The sequence below is a fragment of the Talpa occidentalis genome, unplaced genomic scaffold (assembly GCF_014898055.3).
Source record: "Talpa occidentalis isolate TD23 unplaced genomic scaffold, MPIMG_talOcc4v2.1 talOcc4.12, whole genome shotgun sequence".
Lineage (NCBI taxonomy): Eukaryota > Metazoa > Chordata > Mammalia > Eulipotyphla > Talpidae > Talpa > Talpa occidentalis.
The window spans coordinates 32753601-32778588 of record NW_023601212.1 but is presented as its reverse complement, the minus strand read 5'-3'; the positions used below and the strand labels follow the sequence as shown (position 1 = coordinate 32778588).

At 35.7% G+C, this 24988-nt stretch overlaps 1 protein-coding gene across 4 annotated transcripts in view; it reads left to right on the top strand.

Moving 5' to 3' along the window:
• The window catches only part of ATM (ATM serine/threonine kinase), a 107765-nt gene that overhangs the window by 2331 nt on the left and 80446 nt on the right, over window positions 1–24988 (top strand). For all 4 annotated transcript variants that reach the window (XM_054693233.1, XM_037505679.2, XM_054693232.1 and 1 more), the window contains 13 exons: window positions 2210–2311; window positions 2402–2514; window positions 4055–4200; window positions 8577–8741; window positions 11375–11540; window positions 12505–12743; window positions 14251–14414; window positions 16315–16484; window positions 17739–18110; window positions 19096–19287; window positions 20034–20129; window positions 20930–21155; window positions 23042–23167. In XM_054693233.1, coding sequence (XP_054549208.1) covers window positions 2240–2311; window positions 2402–2514; window positions 4055–4200; window positions 8577–8741; window positions 11375–11540; window positions 12505–12743; window positions 14251–14414; window positions 16315–16484; window positions 17739–18110; window positions 19096–19287; window positions 20034–20129; window positions 20930–21155; window positions 23042–23167 — 2247 coding nt within the window. In that variant the 5' untranslated portion in view covers window positions 2210–2239. The remainder of the gene's footprint in view (window positions 1–2209; window positions 2312–2401; window positions 2515–4054; window positions 4201–8576; window positions 8742–11374; window positions 11541–12504; window positions 12744–14250; window positions 14415–16314; window positions 16485–17738; window positions 18111–19095; window positions 19288–20033; window positions 20130–20929; window positions 21156–23041; window positions 23168–24988) is intronic.

Genomic DNA, 24988 nt, shown 5'->3' with positions numbered 1-24988 from the left:
GGATCAGCTTGGTTGAGATCTGAAAAAGAATACTGGATTTATCAACTCAGTGTTACTTAGGAAATGTGTATCATTTAACTGCATGTTGGGAATAGAACCTGGATAGTTCTAGATTAGTTGAATTCAGCTTTATCTGGTGACACTCTTACTCCAGCTAACTACTCTGTGGTTCCCCAATCTTTTTCAGTTCCTCGAGCCCACCATGAGCTTTTATACCCTAGCACACTTTGGCTATGCAGTCTCCTTCTCTGAAATGCTGGTCTTCTAGCCTCCCTATATCTGGCAACTGTTCATTCAGATCTTGACTCTTATAACCTGAGAAGTGTTCCCTGACAGCTTACCAAAAATGATCTCCATTGTATTTTCCTGTTTTTATATATTTGTTTCTTTTGAGTCATACATCACAACTTGGAATAGTCATTGATTTATTATTGTACTTGCTCCTTGTCTCCTTGACCTGATAGTTCTGACAGCACCTAGGTCAGAATTATGTCTATTTAGTTGATTACTTGTCTAGGTACACCTAAAAAGTACCTAAAACGTGGTTGTTACCCAGGAAATATTGTTTGCATGTATCTGTGAATGAACATTTCCTGTTTCTGTAGGTAGTACTGGACTGTTTTGCTTTTCAAAGTATTCAGTCTTTGAGAAACGGAAGAAGAGAAAGGGTAAATTGTAGGACTGCCTTTTCTTGGAAGTGTCACTTGTTCAATAAACAAGCATTTTTTCACATTGAGGACATCTTTACTATTTAACAATAAAGTTGTCTACCTTTGTGGGTCTTTGGCTATTGCTAAGATGTTTATATTGGTTAGAATCCCATTTTTATTTTCCTTATTGACTCAGTTAACGCTTTAAACTAAGATTGAATAAGAGGGGAGAAGAGTCAGTAAAACGATAAAGAATGTGAAAATAAAAATGACAATCAAGAAGTATAGAATCAAGTAAAAAAGGCTATAAAGTAAATAACAATCTATAATATACAAGTTGCGTGAAGGAGGCTGTAATAGAGATAATGGGGTTAGAAGAACAACCGATAAATGCAAATGGAGAAGAGCTTTAGAGCTATGTGCCAATGATACACATGGTCTGAGTGCCCACAGACAGGGCAGTCATTTTGCAGGAGCAGTTTCTTTTTCTCTGGGAAGATCAGACATGGTCTCTCTTTTCCTCCCAGTTTCATGATTCTGTGAGGTTTCACAGGGGCTGAGTATTGAATAGAATTTACTTGGATGGATGGGAAAAGAACTTTCTCCACCTCTTTTCCTCGTGAGATAATTGTACAAGTAGATAGAGTATTAGTGTTTATAAACAGAGGGAAAATTGTACATATGTCTATTCTAATAAAAGTGGAACTTTTCTGTAAAAAACCTCAGAAATACTGAAACAGAATCCATGTAAGATTTTAATAAAAAGAATGTCAAAGGAGGGTTTGATTATATCAGAAGACATGAAAGGAGAAAGACCCCCATAGTGGCCAAAAGGCATAGTAAAATATAGTTGACATTTGCCCTTTATAAAGGATATCACTGTAACATATTATTTCCCTTGGAACCAGGAATACCATTTTCCTCCTGTTTTTATGTATTAAGTGAGAACCATAAAGCCAGTTGAGATGCAAGTGCTAGACTGATAACCTCCTAAATGTTGCTTCCAAAGCATTAACAGTTGACACCTAGCTTAGCAAAATGATAAGTTACTACATGCAAGAAAGGTGCTTTTAAATAATTTGACAGTGAGCATTAAATCCTTGAGTGCTTTTTCTTAATTCTTTGCCCAGCTAACTTCTGTTTCTATTTTATATTTCAATTTGAATGTCATGATTCTTAGAAAAGATCTCAGAACAATAGAGTATATTATACTCTTGTTATTTTCATCCTGTTATTTTATCCAGTTTATTTGGTTTGCTACTGTAGACAAAGCATACATGTGTATGGTGATGCTTTATTTTGATATATTGTTAAAAATTTCAATTTAAATATAGGAGCATTAAGAAAAGTTATGGTGCCTTTGGTGACAATTTTTCTGGTTTTACAATTAGATCTGTGTTAATAACACAGTTATTGACACTTATTAACACAGAGCTGTCTATGTACCAACTACATATTAATATTAACTGTAGATTAGTACCACAGTCTGAAATAGTTTTATGTATATATGTGTGTGTGTGTGTGTGTAGATATATATATTTTTCTTTTTCCTCCCCCAGTCAATGATATGTGTTCTGAAATTCTGAACCATGAGTCTGGCACTAAATGACCTGCTTATTTGCTGCCGTCAACTAGAACATGATAGAGCTACAGAACGAAGGGTAATATCAATTACTTAAATTTAATCTCTTCTTGAAACAAGTATGTGATTGGTAACTCATTAGCATTTTTTTCTTTTTTTTCATTTGCAGAAAGAAGTTGAGAAATTTAAGCGTCTGATTCGGGATCCTGAAACTGTTCAACATTTAGACCGACATTCAGATTCCAAACAAGGAAAATATTTGAACTGGGATGCTGTTTTTAGGTATTCCATTCTAATTTTTTTACTGTCATTTTGCTCTTTCATATTTATTTTTTATAATGTCTTTTTTTGATGTATGTAGCTCTGATTTACCTCTGTTGTCTATATAGCATGATGCATTGCATATGAAATTGGTGTGTAATATTTATCAGAAGCATGATTTTTAAAGGCTGTTCATATAGGGAAAGTCAAAAATTTTAAATCATTTGTTCACTAAAATTATAAATCCACTCTATGGATTTCCTTGAACAATATATTGTGGGTTTTTTTTTAAATTTTTATTTTTTAATTTTTTTTTCCTTTTTTTAAAAATTTTTAAGTCCTTTTTTTTTTTAAGATTATTTTTATTTATTTATACAAGCACTAGGCACAGTCAAAAGCGCGGGAGGGCGAGAGAATTCACCAGAGCCAGAGCGGGGAGCAGAGCAGGCAGACTGAAGTACACTGCTGAGGGGAGCAGCGGGTGGCAGGAGAGGTCCGCGCACCGTGAGACCCTCCTCCGGTGGCCAGGGAGCAGCCGGGAATTGAACCGGCGCTGCAGAGGCTGCGGGCAGCTTCGCAACCCAGTGCTCAACCGCTGCGCCACCCGGGAGGCCCGGTTTTTTTTTTTAATTAGACTCCCGTGAGAGAATAAATGATAGTGGAAAGAACTAATATGTAAATCAATCGATGAAAGAATACATTCTTGATTATTACTTTGACATCTTGAAATATTATCCTGTCATTGCTATATGTTAAGTTATAATACAACAAGTAAAAGGAATTAGAATAATTCCATATTACTGCAGTTAAACAAAATTCAGATATTGAAAAGACACAAATGATTGCAGGACTGGAGTGGCAAACAAAACTGATGCATTTTTACATTAAGACATTATTTTCCACCAGAAGTTGAAGTTCACTTCCAACTAGAAATAGATAGTAAGCTTTAGGAAAAAAAATGAATAAAATATTTTAAATTAATGTAGAATATTAAGAAGCTTGAAACATTTGCAGTCAATAGAAAAGGTGAGCATTCTTCTTTTACTTTTAGCTCAAAGGTAATTAGATCGACTGATAGATTTGAATGTAGATTACATTTAAAATAGGTGGCCTCCTTTCCTCTGACTACTTAGTTTTTTCAGATACCACAAATATAGTTGTCTAAAGAAGAGTACTGTTTTCTATAAGTTGATCAGGTAGGCCAAATAGGTACCTGACCCTCCCAACTAATCGTGATTATCTTCCAGTCAGTCTTCATGTAAAGACTAGCAATGTTGCTTACTGCCTACGAAAGAGGCAAATCATATACAGATAACAAACAGATGAGAAAGCATCGAGAGCCCTTAGTCAGTAAAGCAATAGAAAATCATGAGATTACTGATTAAGATCTTTGAAGACAATACTTTAAACTAGTATTGTAGGACTGTTTCACTTAGCTGGTACACTGTTCAAAGCAGTGTGGTATAAAAGATGTTCTTTATGATGGCATGAAGGACTTTCTGAAATTTATGACAATTTAAGCATTAAATGTGTTTCTGAAATTCCATTTGTTTTCTTGAAGATTTTTACAGAAATATATTCAGAAAGAAACAGAATGTCTCAGAATAGCAAAAACAAATACATCAACCTCAAAACAAGCCTCCAGGCAGAAAAAGATGCAAGAAATCAGCAGCTTGGTCAAATATTTCATCAAATGTGCAAATAAAAGTAAGTAGTGTTACTTATTATAAATAAATGACATTTTCACCAACAGTGTACCACGGTTCCTTTTCCCTCCATATCCTCGCCAACACTTGTTTTTGGTCATTCTGACATGATCCTTTTTGAGAAGTGTGAGAATGGTATCTCATTGTGGTTTTGATGTGCATTTCCCTAAAGATGAGTGATGATGAGCATTTTATAATGTGCCTGTGTGCCATTTATATGTCTTCTTTGAAGAAGTGTCTATTTAACTTCTCTGCCCATTTTTTGATTGGGCTTTTTATTGAGTTGTTGAGTTCTCTGTAGATCTTGGATATTAGTACCTGGTCGGATGTATGATGTGTAAATATTTTCTCCCATTCATTTGGGTGTTTTTTGTTTTAATGGTAATTTCTTTTCACTGTGCAGAAGCTTTTTAGTTTGATTTAGTCCCATTTGTTTATTTTTGCTTTTGTTTCCCTTGCTGTTGGAGTTGAATCCCCAGAGACATCTGTGAAGCTGATGTGGTAATGTATTTTGCCTATGTTTTTTTCAATGCATTTTATGGTTTCAGGTCTTATGTGCGAGTCTTTTTTACATTGGAGGCATTTTTTGTATATGGTGTAAGATTGTGGTGTAGTTTCATTCTTTTGATGTGTCTGTTCAATTTTCCCAACACTTTTTTTTTTTAAGAAGGTATTATGGAAATTTATTATATTATCATGACTTGGTCCAAAAATTAAAAGAATTAAATATTTGTCCTTTTAATGCTATATGTATGTCCTTAGAACATGTGCAATTTTTTTTAAAAAAAGGTTTTTTTGCATCATCGTTCATTTTTTTTTTTTTTTTAATTTTTTTTTTATAGAGGCATGTTTTATTTATTTATTTATTTATTTGTTTGTTTGTTTTGTTTATACAAGCACTGGGTACAGTCAGAAGCGCGGGAGGGTGAGAGAATTCACCAGAGCCAGAGCGGGGAGCAGAGCAGGCAGAAGGACCGAAGTACACTGCTGAGGGGAGCAGCGGGCGGCAGGAGAGGTCTGCGCGCCATGTGGGACCCTCCTCCGGTGGCCGGGGAGCAGCCGGGGATCGAACTGGAGCCGCAGAGGCTGCGGGCAGCTTCGCAACCCAGCGCTCAACCGCTGCGCCACTGGGGAGGCCCCACATCGTTCATTTTTAAACAACATTTGCTTCCCCTCACCCCCTCAAGTGTTTTCACCCCCATGGAATTTCCTTCCCCAGTGCACCCCTGCACCATCACCTCAGTCCCTTGTGCTCCTCCCTCCCTCTCTCTGATCCCTCTCCCTCCTCCTCCCCTGCAGTATGTCTCTGATTTATAATTATCCATCCGTTTTTGCTTTGTTGTGTTTTGTACTGTTGTTATTTTTTTACACTGATGTCTTATTGGTTTTCCTGTATTCCTGCTGTAAGTGAAGCCATCCGATGTTTTTCTTTTTTCTTCTGGCTTATTTCACTGAGCATAATTCCTTCTAGCTCCATCCACGTTGCTGCGAATGGCAAGAGTTTTATCTTTTTTTGATTGCTGAATAATATTCCATTGTGTATATATACCACATCTTCTTGATCCAGTCATCTATTTTTGAGAATTTGGGTTATTTCCAGGTTTTACCTATTGTAAATAGTGCTGCAATAAACATAGGGGTGCAGGTGTTTTTTTTGAATCAGTGTTTTTGTTGGGTCATATGGTAACTACATTTTTAGAAGTCTGAGGAACCTCCAGACAGCTTTCCATAGTGGTTGGACCAGTATGCACTCCCACCACATCCTTGCCAACATTTGTTGTTGCTAGTTTTTTTAATAGATGCCATTCTTACTGGTGTAAGGTGGTATCTCAATGTGGTTTTGATTTGCATTTCTCTGATAATAAGGGATGTTGAACATTTTTTCATATGCCTGTTGGCCATTTGCATTTCCTCTTTGGAGATATGTCTTTTAAGTTCTTCTGCCCATTTCTTGACTGGATTATTTACTTTGTTTTTGTTGAGTCATGTGAGTTCTTTGTGTATCTTTGTGATCAGTCCCTTATCAGTTGACTGGCGTGCAAAAATTTTTTCCTAATCAGTGGGGTGTCTCTCTGTTTTGGTTATTGTCTCTTTTGCTGTGCAGAAGCTTTTCAGTTTGATGTAATCCCAGATGTTTATCTTTTGCTTGACTTTCTTTGCTTTGGGTAATGAGTCTTTAAAGATGTTACTGAGATGTGTGCTTTGTAGTGTTTTACCTATGTTTTCTTCTATATATTTTATGGTTTCAGGTCTTATGTCCAGGTCTTTTATCCATTTTGAGTTGATATTTGTGCATGGTGAGAGGTGGTGGTCTAGTTTCATTTTTTTGCATGTGGTGGTCCAGTTTTCCCAGCACCATTTATTGAACAAACTGTCCATGTTCCATTGCATTTTCTTTGCTCCTTTGTCAAAGATTAGTTGTCCATATTAGTGTGATTTTATTTCTGGGATCTCTATTCGGTTCCATTGGTCTGTGTGTCTGTTTTTGTTCCAGTACCAAACTGTTTTAATTATTGTGGCTTTATAGTATAGCTTGAAGTTTGGAAGTGTGATATCTCCTTTCTCTTTAGTTTTCATCAGTAGGGCTTTGGCTATTCGTGGTTTTTTGTGGTTCCATATGAATTTCATCAGTATTTATTCTGTTTCTTTGAAGAATGTCATTGAAATTTTTATTGGAATAGTGTTGAATCTGTATATTGCTTTTGGGAGGATGGCCATTTTAATAATGTTAATTCTTCCAATCCATGAGCAGGGGATGTCTTTCCATTTCTTTGTGTCTTCTTCTATTTCTTTTAAGAGTATTTTATAATTTTCTTTGTATAGGTTTTTCACCTCTTTTGTTAGATTTATTCCCAAGTATTTGATTTTTTTGTTTCAATTATAAAAGGGATAGTTTTCTTGATTTCTTCTTCAGATTGATTGATTGTGTATAGGAAGGCTACTGATTTTTGTGTGTTGATTTTGTATCCTGCTACTTTACTAAACTGGTTGATTATTTTGAGTAGTTTTTCTGTAGAGCTTTTGGGGTTCTCCATGTATATTGACATAGCATCTGCAAATAGTGATAGTTTTACTTCTTCTTTCCCTATTTGGATTCCTTGTACGTCTTTCTCTTGTCTTATTGCTCTGGCTAGGACCTCCAGTATTATATCAAAGAGCAGTGGTGAGAGAGGACATCCTTGTCTTCTTCCTGATCTTAAAGGAAAGGCCTTCAATTTTTCTCCATTGAGAATAATATTGGCAGTGGGTTTGTCATATATGGCTGTTACCATGTTAAGGTATGTTCTTTCTATCCCGAGAATTTCAACTGTCTTCATCATAAAGGGATGTTGGACTTTGTCGAATGCTTTCTCAGCATCTATTGATATGATCGTATGGTTTTTCTTTTTTCTTTTTTGTTGATGTGTTGGATTCCACTTACCGATATTCGTATGTTGAACCATCCTTGTGCCCCTGGGATGAATCCTACTTGATTGTGGTTTATTATCCCTTTGATGCATTGTTGGAGTCTGTTGGCAAGGATTTTGTTGAGGATTTTTGCATCAGTGTTCATTAGGGAGATTGGCCTGTAGTTTTCTTTTTTTGTGCTGTCTTTCTTTGGTTTTGGTATTAGTGTAATGGCGGCTTTGTAGAATGTATTTGGTAGTATTCCTTCTTTTTCAATTTTTTGAAAGAGTTTTGGGTAGGATAGGCACGAATTTGCAGCTGAATGTTTGGTAGAATTCATTTGTGAAGCCGTATGGGCCTAGGCTTTTGTTTTTGGGGAGTGCTTTGATTACTGCTTCAATTTCACTGCTTGTAATTGGTCTGTTTAGTTGTTCTGTTTCTTCTTTATCCAGCTTTGGATGATTACATTGTTCTAGGTATTTGTCCATCTCTTCCAGGTTGTTGAATTTGTTTGCATGTAAATGTTCATAATAATCTCTGATTATTCTTTTGATTTCTGCTGAGTCTGTTGTGATTTCTCCTTTTTTACTTATAATCCTATTTATAAGTGTTTTCTCCAGTTTTTTCTTTGTGAGCCTGGCTAGAGGTTTGTCTATTTTTATTTTTTCAAAGAACCAACTTTTGGTTTTGTTAATCTTTTGGATTACTTTTTTAATTTCTATTTCATTTATTTCTGCTTTATTTTTTATTATTTTCTCTCTTCCAATGGCTTTAGGGTTTTTGTTGTTGTTGTTGTTGTTTTTCTAGCTCTTTGAGCCCAACACCATTTTTTGAAGAGACTTTCCTTTCTTCATTCTATACTCTTGGTTCCCATGTCACAGATTGTCCACATAAGTATGGGTTTATTTTTGGTCTCTCAATTCTATCCCATTTGTCTGCTAATTTATTTAAATTTATATGTTTTTGTTTGTTGATTTTATTTTTAAATAGGAGCACCCAGGCTAAAATGTCCAGAACTTTTGAATTATGTTATGGATACAGTGAAAGAGTCATCTAACGGTCCCATTTATGGAGCTGACTGTAGCAACATATTGCTAAAGGACATTCTTTCAGTGAGAAAATACTGGTGTGAAATATCTCAGCAACAGTGGCTAGGTATGTTTTCTGTAATTTTTTTTTTTTAAAAGATTTATTTTATTTATTTATGCATACAAGAACTGGGGTGTAGACCAGAGGTGTGAAGGGTGGGAGGATTCACCAGAGACATAATGGGAAACAGAACAGGCAGATCTACCGAAATACACTGCTGAGGCGAGCGATAAGCAAGACAGGAGAGGTCTCCTGTACCAGGTGGGTTAGTTCCCTGGCCCGGGATCGAACTCATGCTGCAGTGTCTGGGGATAGCTTGATAGAGCTGAGAATTTAACCCTTGTGCCACCAGGGAGGCCCTCTGTGAGTTTTTGCTTATGAAATTTCACCAAAAAGAAAGCAGACAATCTTTCTGAATCCCCATCCCTCAAGTGACTTCAGAGAGTTACAGTGTCTTAATAAAATTATGTAGTTATATAATGTGACATTTTTTATTTATTATATACTTTTTGGACTATTATTGCTAAGAATATGTTGGGTGCCTGCTATCAGAACTGGACTTACAGAATTGAAAGATGACATCCCTTGTCCTCAAAGAGATGACAATTCAGTAGCAGAAAAAAACAAACCAAAAATGATAATTCAACATGATATATCGATAGATATGTTTGAGTATAGTGAATTCACAGATCATTGATACCTAAGCTCAATCATAATTAAGGCAGAAAGAAGAAAACCACCAGACTGAGGTTTCATAAAAGCAAAAGCAAGAGACTTTCAACTGTGTGACTGGCTTTGTTAAATGTAGTAGAAAGAATAAGACTCACAAATATCCACTGGCGTAGACAGTTGTCAGGTCACTACTAAGGTAATGGAAGTCAAACATATCACAGTAGAATATGGAGGACCCAGTGATTTACCACAAAGGTGGGAGTGTGAGTACCAGGGACAAAACTGGTATTTTTGACAATTTATAGGTGAGTGGTACTGAGAGACCACAAAGGAAGGAAGTTATGATTAAGACCAATATATTGGAGTTTCTTGATTGCTAGGTCAGAATGTGTTAAATGGGTGAAAGTAGGATTTGTCTTTGAGATGACTTTAAGCCAGATGTCTTATATATCTTTCAGTTTGCAGATGGCATGAGTATGTATAAAGTCCTCAAGAAATCCATATCTAATGTTCCTTGGGATTTTATTTTATTCTCTTTACTCCTTTTTAATATCATATTATTTCCCATCTGCTCCTTGTGTGTTCCTGAGTCACGGGGCAGTGCTCCTCACTGCAGCCTATTTTTTTTTTTTAAAGATTTATTTATTTATGCTTACAAGAACTGGGGTGTGGGCCAGAGGTGCGGGAGGGTGAGAGGATTCACCAGAGACACAGTGGGGAGCAGAACAGGTGGATCCACTGAAATACACTGCTGAGGGGAGCAGTGGGCGAGACAGGAGAGGTCTTCTGCACCATGTGGATTAGCTCCCTGGCGGGAGATGGAACTCATGCTGCAGTGTTCATAGTGCTGAGACTTAACCCCTCCCACCACCAGGGAGGGACTGCTGTAGCCTGTTTTGAAGAAGTTTGGCTCTATTCTTCTGAGACTTTTGTTCACTTATATCAGCTTTTTTTGTCATGTGGATTCTTAGAGAATTTGCATCGTTTCCCCCAACTAATATATATTAAAAGACCTGAGGCTTGAGCTTTAGTCAGATATAGTATACTGTCCTTATTGGCATTTTCTGTTTTCACCTCTCTATAAGTGAGAAATGATATAGTCTCTCCTGTTTCCTTACCTCCAGATTTTTATATATTAACTCATGGTTTAAACATTGTTTGATTATTTTAGATAGTGAGGAAACCTTGGGAACCACTGGCTCACAGTTCTGTTAACTAACATCAGATATGATAGCAATCATTTCAAAATTGTTTACCTTACTATTTAGTGTTTGAGGTATTTATATCCCTATACACTTGTGCTTAATCTTTCTCATTTTAAACTATATTTCTGTAGAATCCACATGACATACACATGTGAAAAGGAAGATATCCATAATTGTTGTTCTTGAGGACCTTTTAGTGATCTGTTGATGGGAAGAAAATCCTGAATTAGTAACTTTGTTTTCATTTGTTGGGATATAATTTTCAAAGCATTTCACATTTCTACATTTCTTATCAACAGAGACAATGACTGCTTTTTTCCTACACTAATGTTTTAAGGATGCTTATCTGAGTGCTGGCTGTTCAACCGGTGCTTGCACACTCTGCTGCCTGTAGTTGTTTCTTCCTTGAAGGCAGTTCATATAAAATATAGTTAAATGTTGGTGGACTATTTCTTTCTTTTTTTTTTTACTTTGAAATATAGCATTAGTTTATTAAAAATAATATTGAAAAGTGGTATACGTAAACTTAGTTTTTCTTTTTTTAATTTATTTTAACATTTATTATTTAAAAAAATTTTTTTAGACAATATTTGCTTCCCCTCACCCCCTCAGATTGAGTCCCCATAGAATTTCCTTCCCCAAGGCACCCATGCACCATCGTTGGTGGACTATTTCAATTGTATTGATAGAAATTAGCATCATTTTAAATCTTTCTATGAGAAATTATTAAATATGTCAGTTGAACTGTGACATTTAAGTTATATGCTTTGATAATTTTCTTTTTAAAAATGTAACAAGTTTTTTTAAAATTTTTTTTTTAAGAATTGTTCTCTGTATACTTCAAGCTGTATCTCAGGCCTTCACAAGATATTAATAGAGTTTTAGTGGCCCGTATAATTCAAGCTGTCACCAAAGGATGTTGTTCACAAACTGATGGATTAAATTCCAAACATCTGGAGTTTTTTTCGAAGGCTATTCAACATGCAAGGTAATTTCATCTCTTTTTGATTTGTTTGATATTGAAAATTAATTTGCTCTTCTTGCAACACCATGTTTTTCGTTCAGTAACTAAAAATACTACCAAGTTTTAGAAGTTATTTGCCCATTGTAATAGGATTGCTGGATTTCCAAAGACTGTCAGTCACCCAGTACCTCCTGAATATCCAAAATGCAGAATATTAAGTGGTAGACCTTTTGTATTCTTCCTAATATCTAAATAGCTTGATTATACCGTTTTTTGAAGACCAAAATAATTAAGAATAAAATAAAATAGGAATATATTTTGGAAATATTAGTAGCTTACATTTGTGTAACATTACCCAATTTGTAATGTGAAAAAATTTTTATTTATTTATTTCCCCCCCAATTTTATTTATTTATTTATTTATTTATTTATTTATTTATGTAAGCACTGGGTATAGTCAGAGACATGGGAGGGTGAGAGAATTCACCAGAGCCAGAGCAGAGAATAGATCAGGCAGAGTGATGAAGTACACTGCTGAGGGGAGCAGCGGGTGGCAGGAGATGTCTGCATGCCACGTGGGACCCTCGCCCAGCAGCCGGGGATTGAACCGGCGCTGCGGAGGCTGCGGGCAGCTGTGCAACCCAGCGTTCAACCACTGCACCAACAGGGAGGCCCAAATACTTTTTTTTTTTTTTTTTGTGGGACCCTCGCTGGGCGGCCAGGGAACAAACCGGCACTATAGAGGCTGTGGGCAGCCTCGCAGCCCAGCGCTCAACCGCTGCGCCACCAGGGGAGGCCCTGAAAAAATTTTTAAATAGTAGTTATTACAAATTAGTTCAGATAGTGTTTTAAAGCAGGAAGAATAGGTGATTTTCTTTAGCACCAAGTCATTTTTTTTTTTTTTTTTTTTTGAGCATGTAACTTCACAGTTGTCTTCAGTTTGTGCCTTCCCCACACCCAAGTTGTTTCCGTTTATTTTCTGTCATAGACAAGAAAAAAGCACTGCAGGTCTAAATCATATCCTGGCAGCACTCATTATCTTCCTCAAGACTTTGGCTGTTAATTTTCGAATTCGAGTATGTGAGTTAGGAGATGAAATTTTACCCACCTTGCTTTATATTTGGGCTCAACATAGACTTAATAATTCCTTAAAAGAAGTAATCATTGAATTATTTCAACTGCAAATTTATATCCATCATCCAAAGGGAGCCAAGACCCAAGAAAAAGGTAGGAAGAAAGCTTTTACTGTTTAAAATTTGCTTCATTTAGACTTAGAAGCATAAGTATGAAAACTGTATCTTGTAGGAGATCACCTTCCTCTGGATTGCTGTGCATGTTAATGAGAATAATTCTCACTTATAATTTTAGAATCCAGAGCTGTGGTAGCTGTGTTATGCCTTACCATTTGTCAGTACAGTGCTAGGGATTAGGAAGAATACAAACAAATACAGCACACTGCTCCCTCAAGTTGCTGATTATGCAGCACTAATTATGTGCTAAGAGGTATGATAGAGACTCAAAAGAGTTTAGAAAAAGGAGGATCTTGCTTATCTCTCTATTGCTTTTATTAGAAGATCAAATAGGTAAATACAGACTGAGCAGCCGGTTAAATTATTCAGTTCCAGAGGAAGATAAGCACATATTATTACTTTATAGAAACATGAAGTAGAAAGAAAATTAGTGCATTAAACCTTTAAGTTGCTCCAAATCTGTTTGCTGAGAAACCAGAAATAAATGACTTACCTTGCCTTAATTCCCTTACTTTTTTGTTTCACCAAAAGAGTATTACATGGGTAGAATAGCTCCATTTAGTGGATAGGAGGTTTATTGGGTGGATTTGGAGCTCAGTGCATTTCCTCGTGCTCAGGCTATCATAGCCCTTGGGCTTGAACTAGCTTTCAGACCAGTTCATCATGGCTAGTTCAGAAAACTTGTTAAGAAATTATGCTACATTGAATAATAGCAGCGAAAACAGAAACACTGCTGTAGTCACTTTTTATCAAATGTAGATGTGTATTTTGTGGGCGCTTCCAATATGTAGAGTTAAGGGTACCTTCTGAATCTACTGTAAGTCAAGGAATGGTGCCTTTTCTTAGTTTTTCTCTTTCACATAGCTCTCACTCAGATGAAATCACATAGCTCTCACTGAGATAAGCCTGCTCCTAATGACACATTTAGGGCTTTATTAAACTACATATTTTGGATGAATTGAAAATTGGCAGGAAGAGGAGGCTGCCAGAGATGCAAATGTAATTTTAGCCCACAGTAATAGATTTGTGGTACCTTGATTGTAGGAAATGATAGCCCCATTACTGTCCATACTGGTCTGACCACAGTTGGAGTATTATGGTTACCAGACTGCAGAGTCAGCAATTTAAGAGAGGAAAATAAAGGCATGGAGAACTTGGCCCTTATAGAAAAGGAAGGTCTTATTAATTGTAGTTACCTCAGGGAAGAAAAGAATTTAGAGAAAGTTTGATTGCAATTTTGATTGTGTTAATGAGAAAAAGTTAGATCTGAATATGGGAGAATTTCATTCTTAGTTGACTAGAGTAAAATGGACACTGTTATGAAATAAAACTTATAAAGGATATTTTCAGGAGACGCTTCAAATACGGAATAGAAGGCTGGACCAGGTGTCTTCTGATGTTGTTTAATCCTTACCAACATGCATGGGAGTTGGCAATACAAATGGAGTCCATATAGAAATTAATTTTAATTTTTTGGATTGCAGGGGCTTATGAATCAACAAAATGGAAAAGTATCTTATACAACTTATATGACCTATTAGTAAATGAGATAAGTCACATAGGAAGCAGAGGAAAGTACTCTTCAGGATCTCGTAATATTGCTGTCAAGGAAAACTTGATTGAATTGATGGCAGATATTTGTCACCAGGTATAGTAGATCTCACATTTTTAAATTTACCATTAATTTTCATTCTACTGGGCTTTAAAAACCTCTGTTTGGGTAAAAATCTTGCAAAATTACTCTGGACTTGTAACTGTTCCTTCCAAACATCATAAATATGTGGAATTAATCTTCTAATGTAAAAGATGACTCTTTTACATGTATAGAGTTAATGAAAAATAATGATGAACTCTTCTATTATTGTTTATAGGAAATACTGTAACTTTTTTTTTTTTATATTGAACTGGAAATTACATTGCACAAAATTCTCTAAAGTGTATATAGTTCAGCGATTTTTGCAACCATCAATACTGAAATTCTAGAACATTTGTTTCACCCCCAAAACAAACTCATACCTCTTAGCAGCCTATTCCACAATTCTTGCTGCTGTCTACTCCCTGGCAAGCAACTATGTCTCAACTTTCTGTTTCTATATTTTCCTACTTAGGATATTTCATGTAAGTGGAATCATATAATCATCTCTGTGGTCTTTCATGTATGACTTCTTTCATTTACATAATTATTTCAAGGTTCTTTCATGTTGTTCCATGAATCAGTATCTCATTCAATTGTGTGGATATGTCACATTTTATTTACCTATTAAAAATTTTTTTTAAATAAAAGACTTAATTTTATTAATGGGACTGTGGAACTTTGAAGGTTGATTTACATTAAAAGGTTTTATACGATTTATACACTCACATTACTAGTATTTTAGCCATCTCCTCATTTCATTCATCATTTTCTTTTTTTTTTTTGAAAAATTTTTTTTTAAGATTTATTTATTTATTTATACAAGCACTGGGTGCAGTCAGAAGCGCGGGAGGTTGAGAGAATTCACCAGAGTCAGAGCAGAGAGCAGAGCAGAGCAGGCAGACTGATGAAGCACATTGCTGAGGGGAGCAGCAGGTGCGGCAGGAGAGATCTGCGTGCCATGTGGGGCCCTTACCCGGGGGCCGGGAATCGAACCTGCGCTGCAGAGGCTGCAGGCAGCTTCGCAGCCCAGCGCTCAACTGCTGCACCACAGGGGAGGCCCTTTTTTTTTAAATTTTTAAAATTTTTTATATCATTGTGCCATCACCTCAGTCCCCTATTCTCCTCCCTCCTTTCCTCTGATCCCTCTTCCTCCTCCTCCTCCCCTGCAGGATGTCTCTGATTTATAATTGTCTGTTTTTGCTTTGTTGTGTTTTGTACTGTTATTATTTTTTTGCACTGATGTCTTATTTGGTTTCCCTATATTCTTGCAATAAGTGAAACCATCCAATATTTTTCTTTTTCTTCTGGCTTATTTCACTGAGCGTAATTCCTTCTAGCTCCATCCATGTTGCTGCGAATGGCATGAGTTTGTCTTTTTTGATTGCTGAATAATATTCCATTATGCATATATACCACATCTTCTTGATCCAGTCATCTATTTTTGGGTATTTGGGTTGTTGCCAGCTTTTACCTATTGTAAATAGTGCTGCAATAAACATAGGGGTGGAAGGCTTAATGTTTAAGTAAAACTTTCTATCCTGGAGATTTAAGATTTTATGTAATAATTTTCAAATGATATGCAAGTCAAAGATTTTCTTAATGCTAACTTTATGATTTAATCCCTTTGAAAATACAGGTATTCACTTTACCAAGACATCTTGATGCTTTCAGTAAATGTTCCAAAGATATAAAACTAATACATTACTTGGGCATATCTGCTTTCAAGAGAGCCACCACCACAATCATGCAAAATGTTTGATTCTTACTATATTATCATATATATCTTTCTGTAATTTCTCTGGCGTTATGACTTCCCTGTATCTTTATTTGGGAGGAACTTTTTTTTTTCCTAATGAACTGTTAGAAAGCAATAGTGATGAAAACATGTACTTTTCTTTTTGTTGTTTTACAGGTTTTTAGTGAAGATAGCAAATCATTGGAGATTACTCAGTCTTATACTATCACACAAAGAGATTTTAATGATTACAGTTCACCCTGCAAAAAGAAGAAAATAGAATTAGGCTGGGAAGTAATAAAAGATAATCTGCAGAAGTCACAGAATGATTTTCATCTTATACCTTGGTAAAATTATTTTTTTCAGTCAGTGTCGTTTTAGTAGTTTTTCTTGCATGACTTCCAGTTGAATCCTGTAATCTCACTGGCCAGATTAGGTCAATTGTCCACTTCCAAGCCAGCCACTGACAAAGGCGAAGAAGGTGACAGTTGATTGCCAGGATATATTGTGTTCGACCACTATGGCTCAGCTGCTGGCCCAGGGCCAGAGCCACCTTTCTAAGAATATTGCCATAGGAAGAAAGAGGGGGGAATGGCTGCTTGGTAGGAAGTCGGTAATATCTGCCTCCTGGAATTTACTAAGTTGTATACCTTAGCACAAAGAGGTTAGCATGCATAGCACCTCAAACTATTAAATTAGGAAGAAATTGAAAATAGCATTTAGAAATCATAGAATAATTTTTGACTATATGCCATGATGAAAAGTAATTTTTTTCTTATTTGCTATGTTCTTGAGTCTCCTAAAACAGTCACAATTTCTTAAACAAAGAAATTGTGGGATTCTGTGGGATCACGTAGGACTCTAGAATTCTTTTAATTTGTCCTGTTCACCTTACGAAGAAGGAAACTGAAACCTAGAAAGTTTGAGTCACCTAAGGACAATCAGGAACTTGTCAAAAAGTTTTGTGATCGGTGTTCTTTTGATTTTTACCATGTTGATGGAATGTTTAAACATAGATGAAATGGGGGTGGGGAGGAGTGTGTTGATTTAGACACCATTGCTTAAGCTCATATTTAGTTTAGATAGTTGAAGATACCTATTTCAGATTCTTTAATTTGCCTATTCAGTCAGGAGTTATCTTTGGATACCTGCTGTGTGCTAAGCCTGAAGGACACAGAGATGAATAAGATAAAGCTTCTAGCTTGAGTAATTCACATTCTAGAGGACTTGCCTCAGATATTGAATTAATTAATGTCAAGAAAAAAATTTCTTTACTTGTTTTTCTGTTTTAGAGGAATATTTTTCGTGGCTGAAGCTCAGGGTTAGGTCTAATAACTTTGAATATAGAATATTGCTAATTTAATTATTATTTAAAGTTTTTAGGTCAAGAAAATATAACTTACCCAGCTAGCCAAAAAACTGTCAACTTCTTGCTATTTAGGCAGTAATGACTAATAGATATTAAGATTTATTTGAAAGTAGTATGAAAAAGGATGATGGTGATCCTGTAAGTAGGATTATTATATGGGTACAATGTCTGTATTTTCATTTAGCTTGTTAATAGAATGATTTTCAAATTATATATCCTTTTTTTCTTTTAGGTTACAGATTGTGACTCAATTAATATCAAAATATCCTGCAAGTCTACCTAACAGTGAAATGTCATCGTTACTAATGATATTATGCCAGCTTCTACCCCAACAGCGCCGTGGGGAGCGCACGCCATATGTGTTACGCTGCCTTACAGAGGTTGCATTGTGTCAAGGTGGGAAATCACACCTAGAAAGCTCACAAAAGTCAGATTTATTGAGACTCTGGGCTAAAATCTGGTCTCTTACCTTTCGTGGTATAAGTTCTGAACAAATACAAACTGAAAATTTTGGCTTGCTTGGAGCCATAATTCAAAGCAATTTAGTTGAGTTTGACAGAGAATTCTGGAAGTTATTTACTGGATCAGCCTGCAAACCCTCATGGTAAGTGACTGCATTGTACTAGATTTTTCTGTGTATGTGAGTGAATGTGTGTGGGCATGCATGAGCATATATGTGCATATCTCCCTTACCCTGCTCATTTTTGTAGTTTGAAACTTCAGTTAAAGATATGATAAATTGTGGGCCTCCCCGGTGGCGCAGCAGTTGAGCGCTGGGTTGCGAAGCTGCCTGCAGCCTCTGCAGTGCCAGTTCGATCCTCGGCTACCGGGTGAGGGTCCCACATGGCGCGCAGATCTCTCCTGCGGCCCCGCTGCTCCCGTCAGCAGTGTGTTTCGTCGCTCTGCTCTCTGCTCTGACTCTGGTGAATTCTCTCACCCTCCCACGCTTCTGACTGTACCTAATGTTTGTATAAATAAATAAATAAATCTTTAAAAACAAAAAAGATATGATAAATTGTATTTCAAAAACTTTGTTGTTTTTCCAAAACGTCTTAATAAATGAATAACTATCAAGTTAGTTTCAAATGTGGAGCAATTATTAAGGCCAATTTTGAAAAATTAAGCATTTAAATTTCTATTATTTTAATTGACAAGTAATTATTTGCTTGCTACTTGTAAGGTGTGGGGGGTGAGAGGATTCACCAGAGACAGAGTGGGGAACAGAACAGGCAAATTGATGGAAGTACACTGCTGAGGGGAGCAGCGGCGAGTCAGGAGCGGTCTGCTGCCCCATATAGGCAGGCCAGGTGATCGAATTCGTGCTGCAGTGGCTGCAGACAGCTTCATAGGTTGTGTCTTAACCCCTTGCACCACCAGGGAGGCCCCTAAACCTTATTTTTTTTAACTAGTACTGCATATTGTCAAACATCTTCTTAAATGTAGTCAGATTTTTTTCAACATTTTGTGTTTACTTAGTCAACAAAAATTTACTGTATGCTTACCATGTATCACTGACAGCACAGCAGTAACTAAGATAAAGTTTTTGTTCCCAAGGTACTTTTAACCTTGATCATCCTGTTCTGTTTCAGTCCTGCAGTCTGCTGCTTGACTTTGGCATTGACCATCTATGTAGTTCCAGAAACATTAAAAACAGGAATGGAACAGAATATATGTGAAGTAAATAGAAGTCTTTCTTTAAAGGAATTGATAATGAAATGGCTCTTATCCTGTCATTTAGAGGATGACTTAGAAGACAGTACAGTACCTCCAATTTTGTACAGGTAACTTGAGTTCCAGTTAACATGTGCTGTTTTTTATTTCATAAATTGCCCTCCATTACTAATTTGATGCTAGGTGGCTTTATTTCACAGTGGTAACGCAGAATTTCCCAGAACTAGCTCTCAGTATTAAACAGCACCCTTTTTGTAGTGCTTTTAGGTTTCTGTATTCTGTGTTTAGGTTTTTTTACTTTGTTTCGGTCTCTGCCTAGACAGAGGGAATAGGGGGATGCGAATGAAGAGCAGGCCTAAAATTTTTTGAGTGCTGAAGTATTCCTTTGTGATCTTTTGTCAATTGGCTCATCTGAACATATATCCAGGGTGTCTTCTGGAATCATAAAGAGAGTATCTTGTACATGAAACAGGTTAAATTATTGGGGTAAAGAAATGAAAGAAAGGCAAAAATGGCACGTAAGCTCTAGGATGGGACTTTACTGCCCAGTAAGCCTTTCAGCTGATGGTAATTGAACTGAATGATTGACAAACAGACCTCTGGATCATGGTGATTTCACTTGAGTCTCATAATGTTTATTTCAGAAATAATCTTTAAAACTTGGACATAAGTCTGTTTCTAGGAAGTGTACCTAGTGTATGCTCCATAAATTCTCCTTTTAGATGTTATGAAATTCTGTGCACATGGAAGCAGTTTTAATTTTGGATTCAAATTCTTGAGGCCAAGATTTATAATCATAGACACTTAAGTTTAATGCATTTTGCTGCTAAGTGAAGATTTTTATTTTTTTTTATAGTAATTTTCCTCTTCTCTCATTGGAGAAAATTCTTGTGAGTCTCACTATGAAAAACTGTAAAGCTGCAATGAATTTTTTTGAAAGTCTGCCAGAATGGTATGTTATCTAATAGAATTCTGTGTTATTTGAAGATATAGCTTTAATTACAATGGTAATGATTTTGGCAGCTGCATCTTATAATTATGAACTTTAGGTCAATTAAAAAATCGCCACTGTTAGGCAAAGGTTCTTTGAATTGAATGATTTAAACTATCTCTAATTTTAGATCTAGCTTACCGTTTTGAATGCTATAGAGTATGACACATCATTGAAAGAAAAAGAATGGTTGTGATGGGAAATTAAGAACACAAAATTATGTGAAATGAGTTCTTTAAAGATGTAACCCATTTTTATATGTCAAGTAAAATGACTTAGCTTTTAGAACTAAAGATAATTGGGGATATGGAAAACATATATTATAAAACTTCATTTTTGTTGATTGTCTTAAGAAGCTAATGTTTTATCACTGTAACTTAAACTGATGCACTGACTTGAAGATTCTTACTCTGCCTCAAGAGGGCATAAGATAAGAAATATTCCTGCATTTCAGAGAAATCAGAGGGATGCTATTCTTAGGGCTTATATTGGTATTAATGTTTTCCTTCTGAAACTTTGCCATTGAGGTTGTAACTGGTATTCCTTTTTCAGCTATTAGTAAAATTTGCTATTGAATAATTAATTTGATAGCATGTGTCTCAAAGTTCAAAGAAGAGAAACATTTAAAAAAATACTCTATTAATTGTCTAAGCAGTCTTTAAATAATGTAGATTCTAAGTTAATATTTTCATTTTTAATATACTGATGCTATGTGTAGGTGGAGTATTAGGTAGTCTGATTATTAATTAATTATTTTCAAGTGAACAGCACCATAAAGAGAAGGAAGATTCTTCATTCTCAGAAGTAGAAGAACTATTTCTCCAGACAACTTTTGACAAGATGGACTTTTTAACTGTTGGGAAAGAATGCACTGTAGAAAAGCACCAGTCCAGTGTAGGCCTTTCTGTCCATCAGAATCTCAAGGAATCACTGGATCGCTATCTTCTGGGATTATCAGAGCAGCTTCTCAATAACTACACATCTGAGGTGAGACTTTTTAAAAGAACTAAAATCTGGTTTTGGTTCAATTTTGGTAGACTGTTAGGATGGAAAAACAGAGGCAGGAAAAGCACTAAGGATGGTGAGAAATTTGATTTAAAAGCAAAGCGATGAGTACAGAAGTACAATAGAGAAAAATTGACATGAAAAAGGAAAAACTGAAGAAATATAATGAGTTATTTCATTTTTATCAGGAATTCCAGTAGACATTAACATAGAATTCTTTGGGTAAGCTACTGGGGAATAATGGTTAGTGGTTAAATGATGAAAAAGAACCTCTCAGTACAGAGGAGAGAAATGTTACAGTAATAGGATGGGACTGGCACCGGTAGGAGAGGTAGACATGGTTATTGTAATAAATTAATTTGAAGTCACCTTTATTTTAGAGGTCCTTGGATAATTTTTCTCATACCATTTTCTTGTGTCTTCTTAAAATTACAAATTTTCTGTGTGTGTTCTTCTCTTACCAAAAATCCAGTTTCTTCAACATGAAATGTCTTTCTATGACTGTGTGCTGAACTCATCCACATGTCAGAATCTTTGCTAAAGCCATAATGTCAGCCATAATAGCTCATGTTTTAATTTTCATAGGCACAGTAGTTAATATATCTATTTTTAAATGACACAGCCTCTTTATGCTGTGGATATTTGTATGTAAGTTTAACACACAAGCATCTCTTAACCTGTATTGTGAGCTCCTTAAAGGGCATACACGTTTTTATTAATCATTTTATCATCCGCTGTGCCTTGTTGCACGGTAAATGGTACAATATTTGTTGAACAAAATAAAATCTATAAACTACTCTAAGGTGTGGATACAGTAGCCAGGGAGAATAACTCAAAGAACCAGAAGACATGATGTGACTGTGTCATCTGTCCCACCTTTCATTACTGACATTCTGCATTATAGTTATAACTACTTTGATTGCAAAGTAATAATGGTCTTCTATGTTTTCCCAAAATGCCATGTCCTACAGTATCTTCCTACAGTATCTCTTCTCTGTACTGAGAGGTTCTTTTTCATCATTTAACCACTAAACATTTCCTATAGTATCAAATTTAAAAAATAATCTAAAAACCTTGGTAACCTTTGCACATTCTTATGTAATCCTATAAAGTTGGAAGCAGTACCTACTTACAAAAATATATTGTGCTAATTTGTGTAGTTAAAAAATGTGAATAAGTCAAGGCTTGTGTCCTTCAGATGCTCAGAGTGTCACTTTAATGTTTCTCTATATGAATCTAATTTCTACTCATGTACTAAGCATTACAGACATTTATTTGCCTATCAGTTTTTGTCTTTTTCCTCTACCTCAGACACTTCATGTGCAGTATACAGTTTCATTTTATGAGAAGATACCTTACTGGGCCATTAGGAAATACATTTATTTTTCCTGAGATTCCAGGTTATCCCAGTTCTGTTTTTAGCGATCATCAGAATATTTCACTAACAACTCAATTAACTGGACTTTTGTTTCTTTTTTTAAAAAAAGGTTTATTTATAAGAGCTTATACTTATAAGAGCTGGGGTGTAGGCCAGAGGTGCAGGGGGTGGGTGGGTAAGAAGATTCACCAGAGACAGAGTGGGGAGCAGAACAGGCAGATCTACTGAAATACACTGCCAGGGGTAGCAGTGGGGGAGACAGGCGAGATCTGCTGTGCCATGTGGGTTGTTCCCTGGCCGGTGATGGAACTCATGCTGCAGTGGCTGTGGACAGCTTCATAGTGCTGAGATTTAACCCCTTGCGCCATCAGGGAGGCCCCCTGGACTTTTGTTTTTTTTAATAGGTACATAAAATTTGTTTTTGGAAAAGATAATTGTAAAATATTCAAAATTATTATGAAATATGTATTGATTTGTGTTTTACTTTAAGACTACAAATTCAGAAACACTTGTCCGATGTTCAAGTCTTTTGGTGGGTGTCCTTGGCTGCTATTGTTCTGTGGGTGTAATAACTGAAGAGGAAGTGTATAAATCAGAGTTATTCCAGAAAGCTAAGGTAGGACAATTTACACTAATAACATTTATGTTATTTTTAATGAAATGTATTCTTGGAAAAATTGATATATTTGTTTGGAAAAGACAAATTTTTATGGAGGTTAACCCTATTATTTTCATTTATGCAGTTTGAAAAGAAATTATACTTGTGTCCTTCCATAAGATTTGAAATTATTTTAAGATAACTGTAGTAAGAGCATGTCACAAAAGTTAATCTCATTAAAGAACAGATTTTTATCTGTGTTTTTCAAAAATTTTCTTTTTTTTTTCCCCCCAAATTTTCTTGTGATAAACTACCCTAAAGAATTCTTGACCAAGAGTGTTAATCAGGTAGACTCTAACCATGAAACTTATTTTCAGCTCTACATACTATGTCAGTATTTGTAAGAATCGGTTCTTGAAAGTTATAAGATCCTCTTTTAATTCCATGGAGAAGAACTCATAATTATGTAGATTTTTTTCTTTGTTTTGAGATTAAACTTTCCACTATTAAATTTAATGGGAACAGACACATCACCCAAAGCAGTGATAGTGATGGCAAAGATAAATGGCTGGGACTATATCAAATTAAAGTGCTTCTGCACAGCAAAAGAGACAATAACAAAAATAAAGAGAAACCCCACTGACTGGGAGAACATTTTTGCACACAACACTAATGATAAAGGACTGATCACAAAAATCTGCAAAGAGCTGATGATACTCAACAAAAACAAAGAAAATAATCCAGTCAAAAAATGGGCAGAAGAGCTAAAAAGAAAATTCTCTGAAGAGGAAATGCAAATGGCTAACAGACATGAAAAAATGTTCAACATCACTTGTAATCAGGGAAATGCAAACCAAAACTACAATGAGATACCATCTTACACCAGTGAGAATGGCACATATTAAAAAAACTAGCAACAACAAATGTTGGCGAGGTTGTAGAGAAAAAGGAACTCTCCTGCACTGTTGGTAGGAGTGCAAACTGGTCAGATTTCTTGACCTACTAAACATAGAGCTTCCATATGATCCAGAAATTTCACTCCTCAGTATTTACCCAAAGGACACAGAAACATCAATTCCAAAGAGCACCTGCACCCCTATGTTTATAGCAGCACTGTTTACAATAGCTAAGCTTTGGAAACAACCCAAATGCCCAAAAATAGATGACTGGATGAAGTAGATGTGGTACATATACACCATGGAATATTACTGAGCATTCAAAAAAGATAAACACATGCAATTTGCAGCAACATGGATGTTGCTGGGAGGGATCATGCTCAGTGAAATAAGCCAGAAAGAAAAAGAAAAATACTGGATGGTCTCACTCATAGCAGGAATCTAGAAAACTTAAATAAGGGACCAGGAAAAAGAATAACTATAAGAAAGAAAATATCAAAATCGACAAACAACTATGAACCAGAGACACTCTATGGGGGTTGGGGGGCGGGGAAAGGAGGGCTTGGGGTCAAAATAAGGGGGTTGTAATTGTATGGGGGATATAAAAATAAAATTTAAATAAAAAAGAATAAAGCAAAAAAAAATTTAATGGAAAAAAAGAACAAGATGAGTTTTTTATTTAAAAAAATTGTTCATAATTTTTAATTATACGCTCTCATCAAGTGTAACTTCTTAAAACAATTTTGCCTCTTAAGTAAAACTTTATATAAGGTATGCTTTCATACTTTCTCCTCTCAGGTATAATTATTGTAAAATTCCCACCACCCAATTCACCCATGCACCATCACCATAGTCACTTGTGCTCTTCCCAAACCTGTTTTGATTTTTCTCCCTCCCCCTCCCCTGCAGAATATCTCTGATTTATAGTCAACTGTTAATTTTG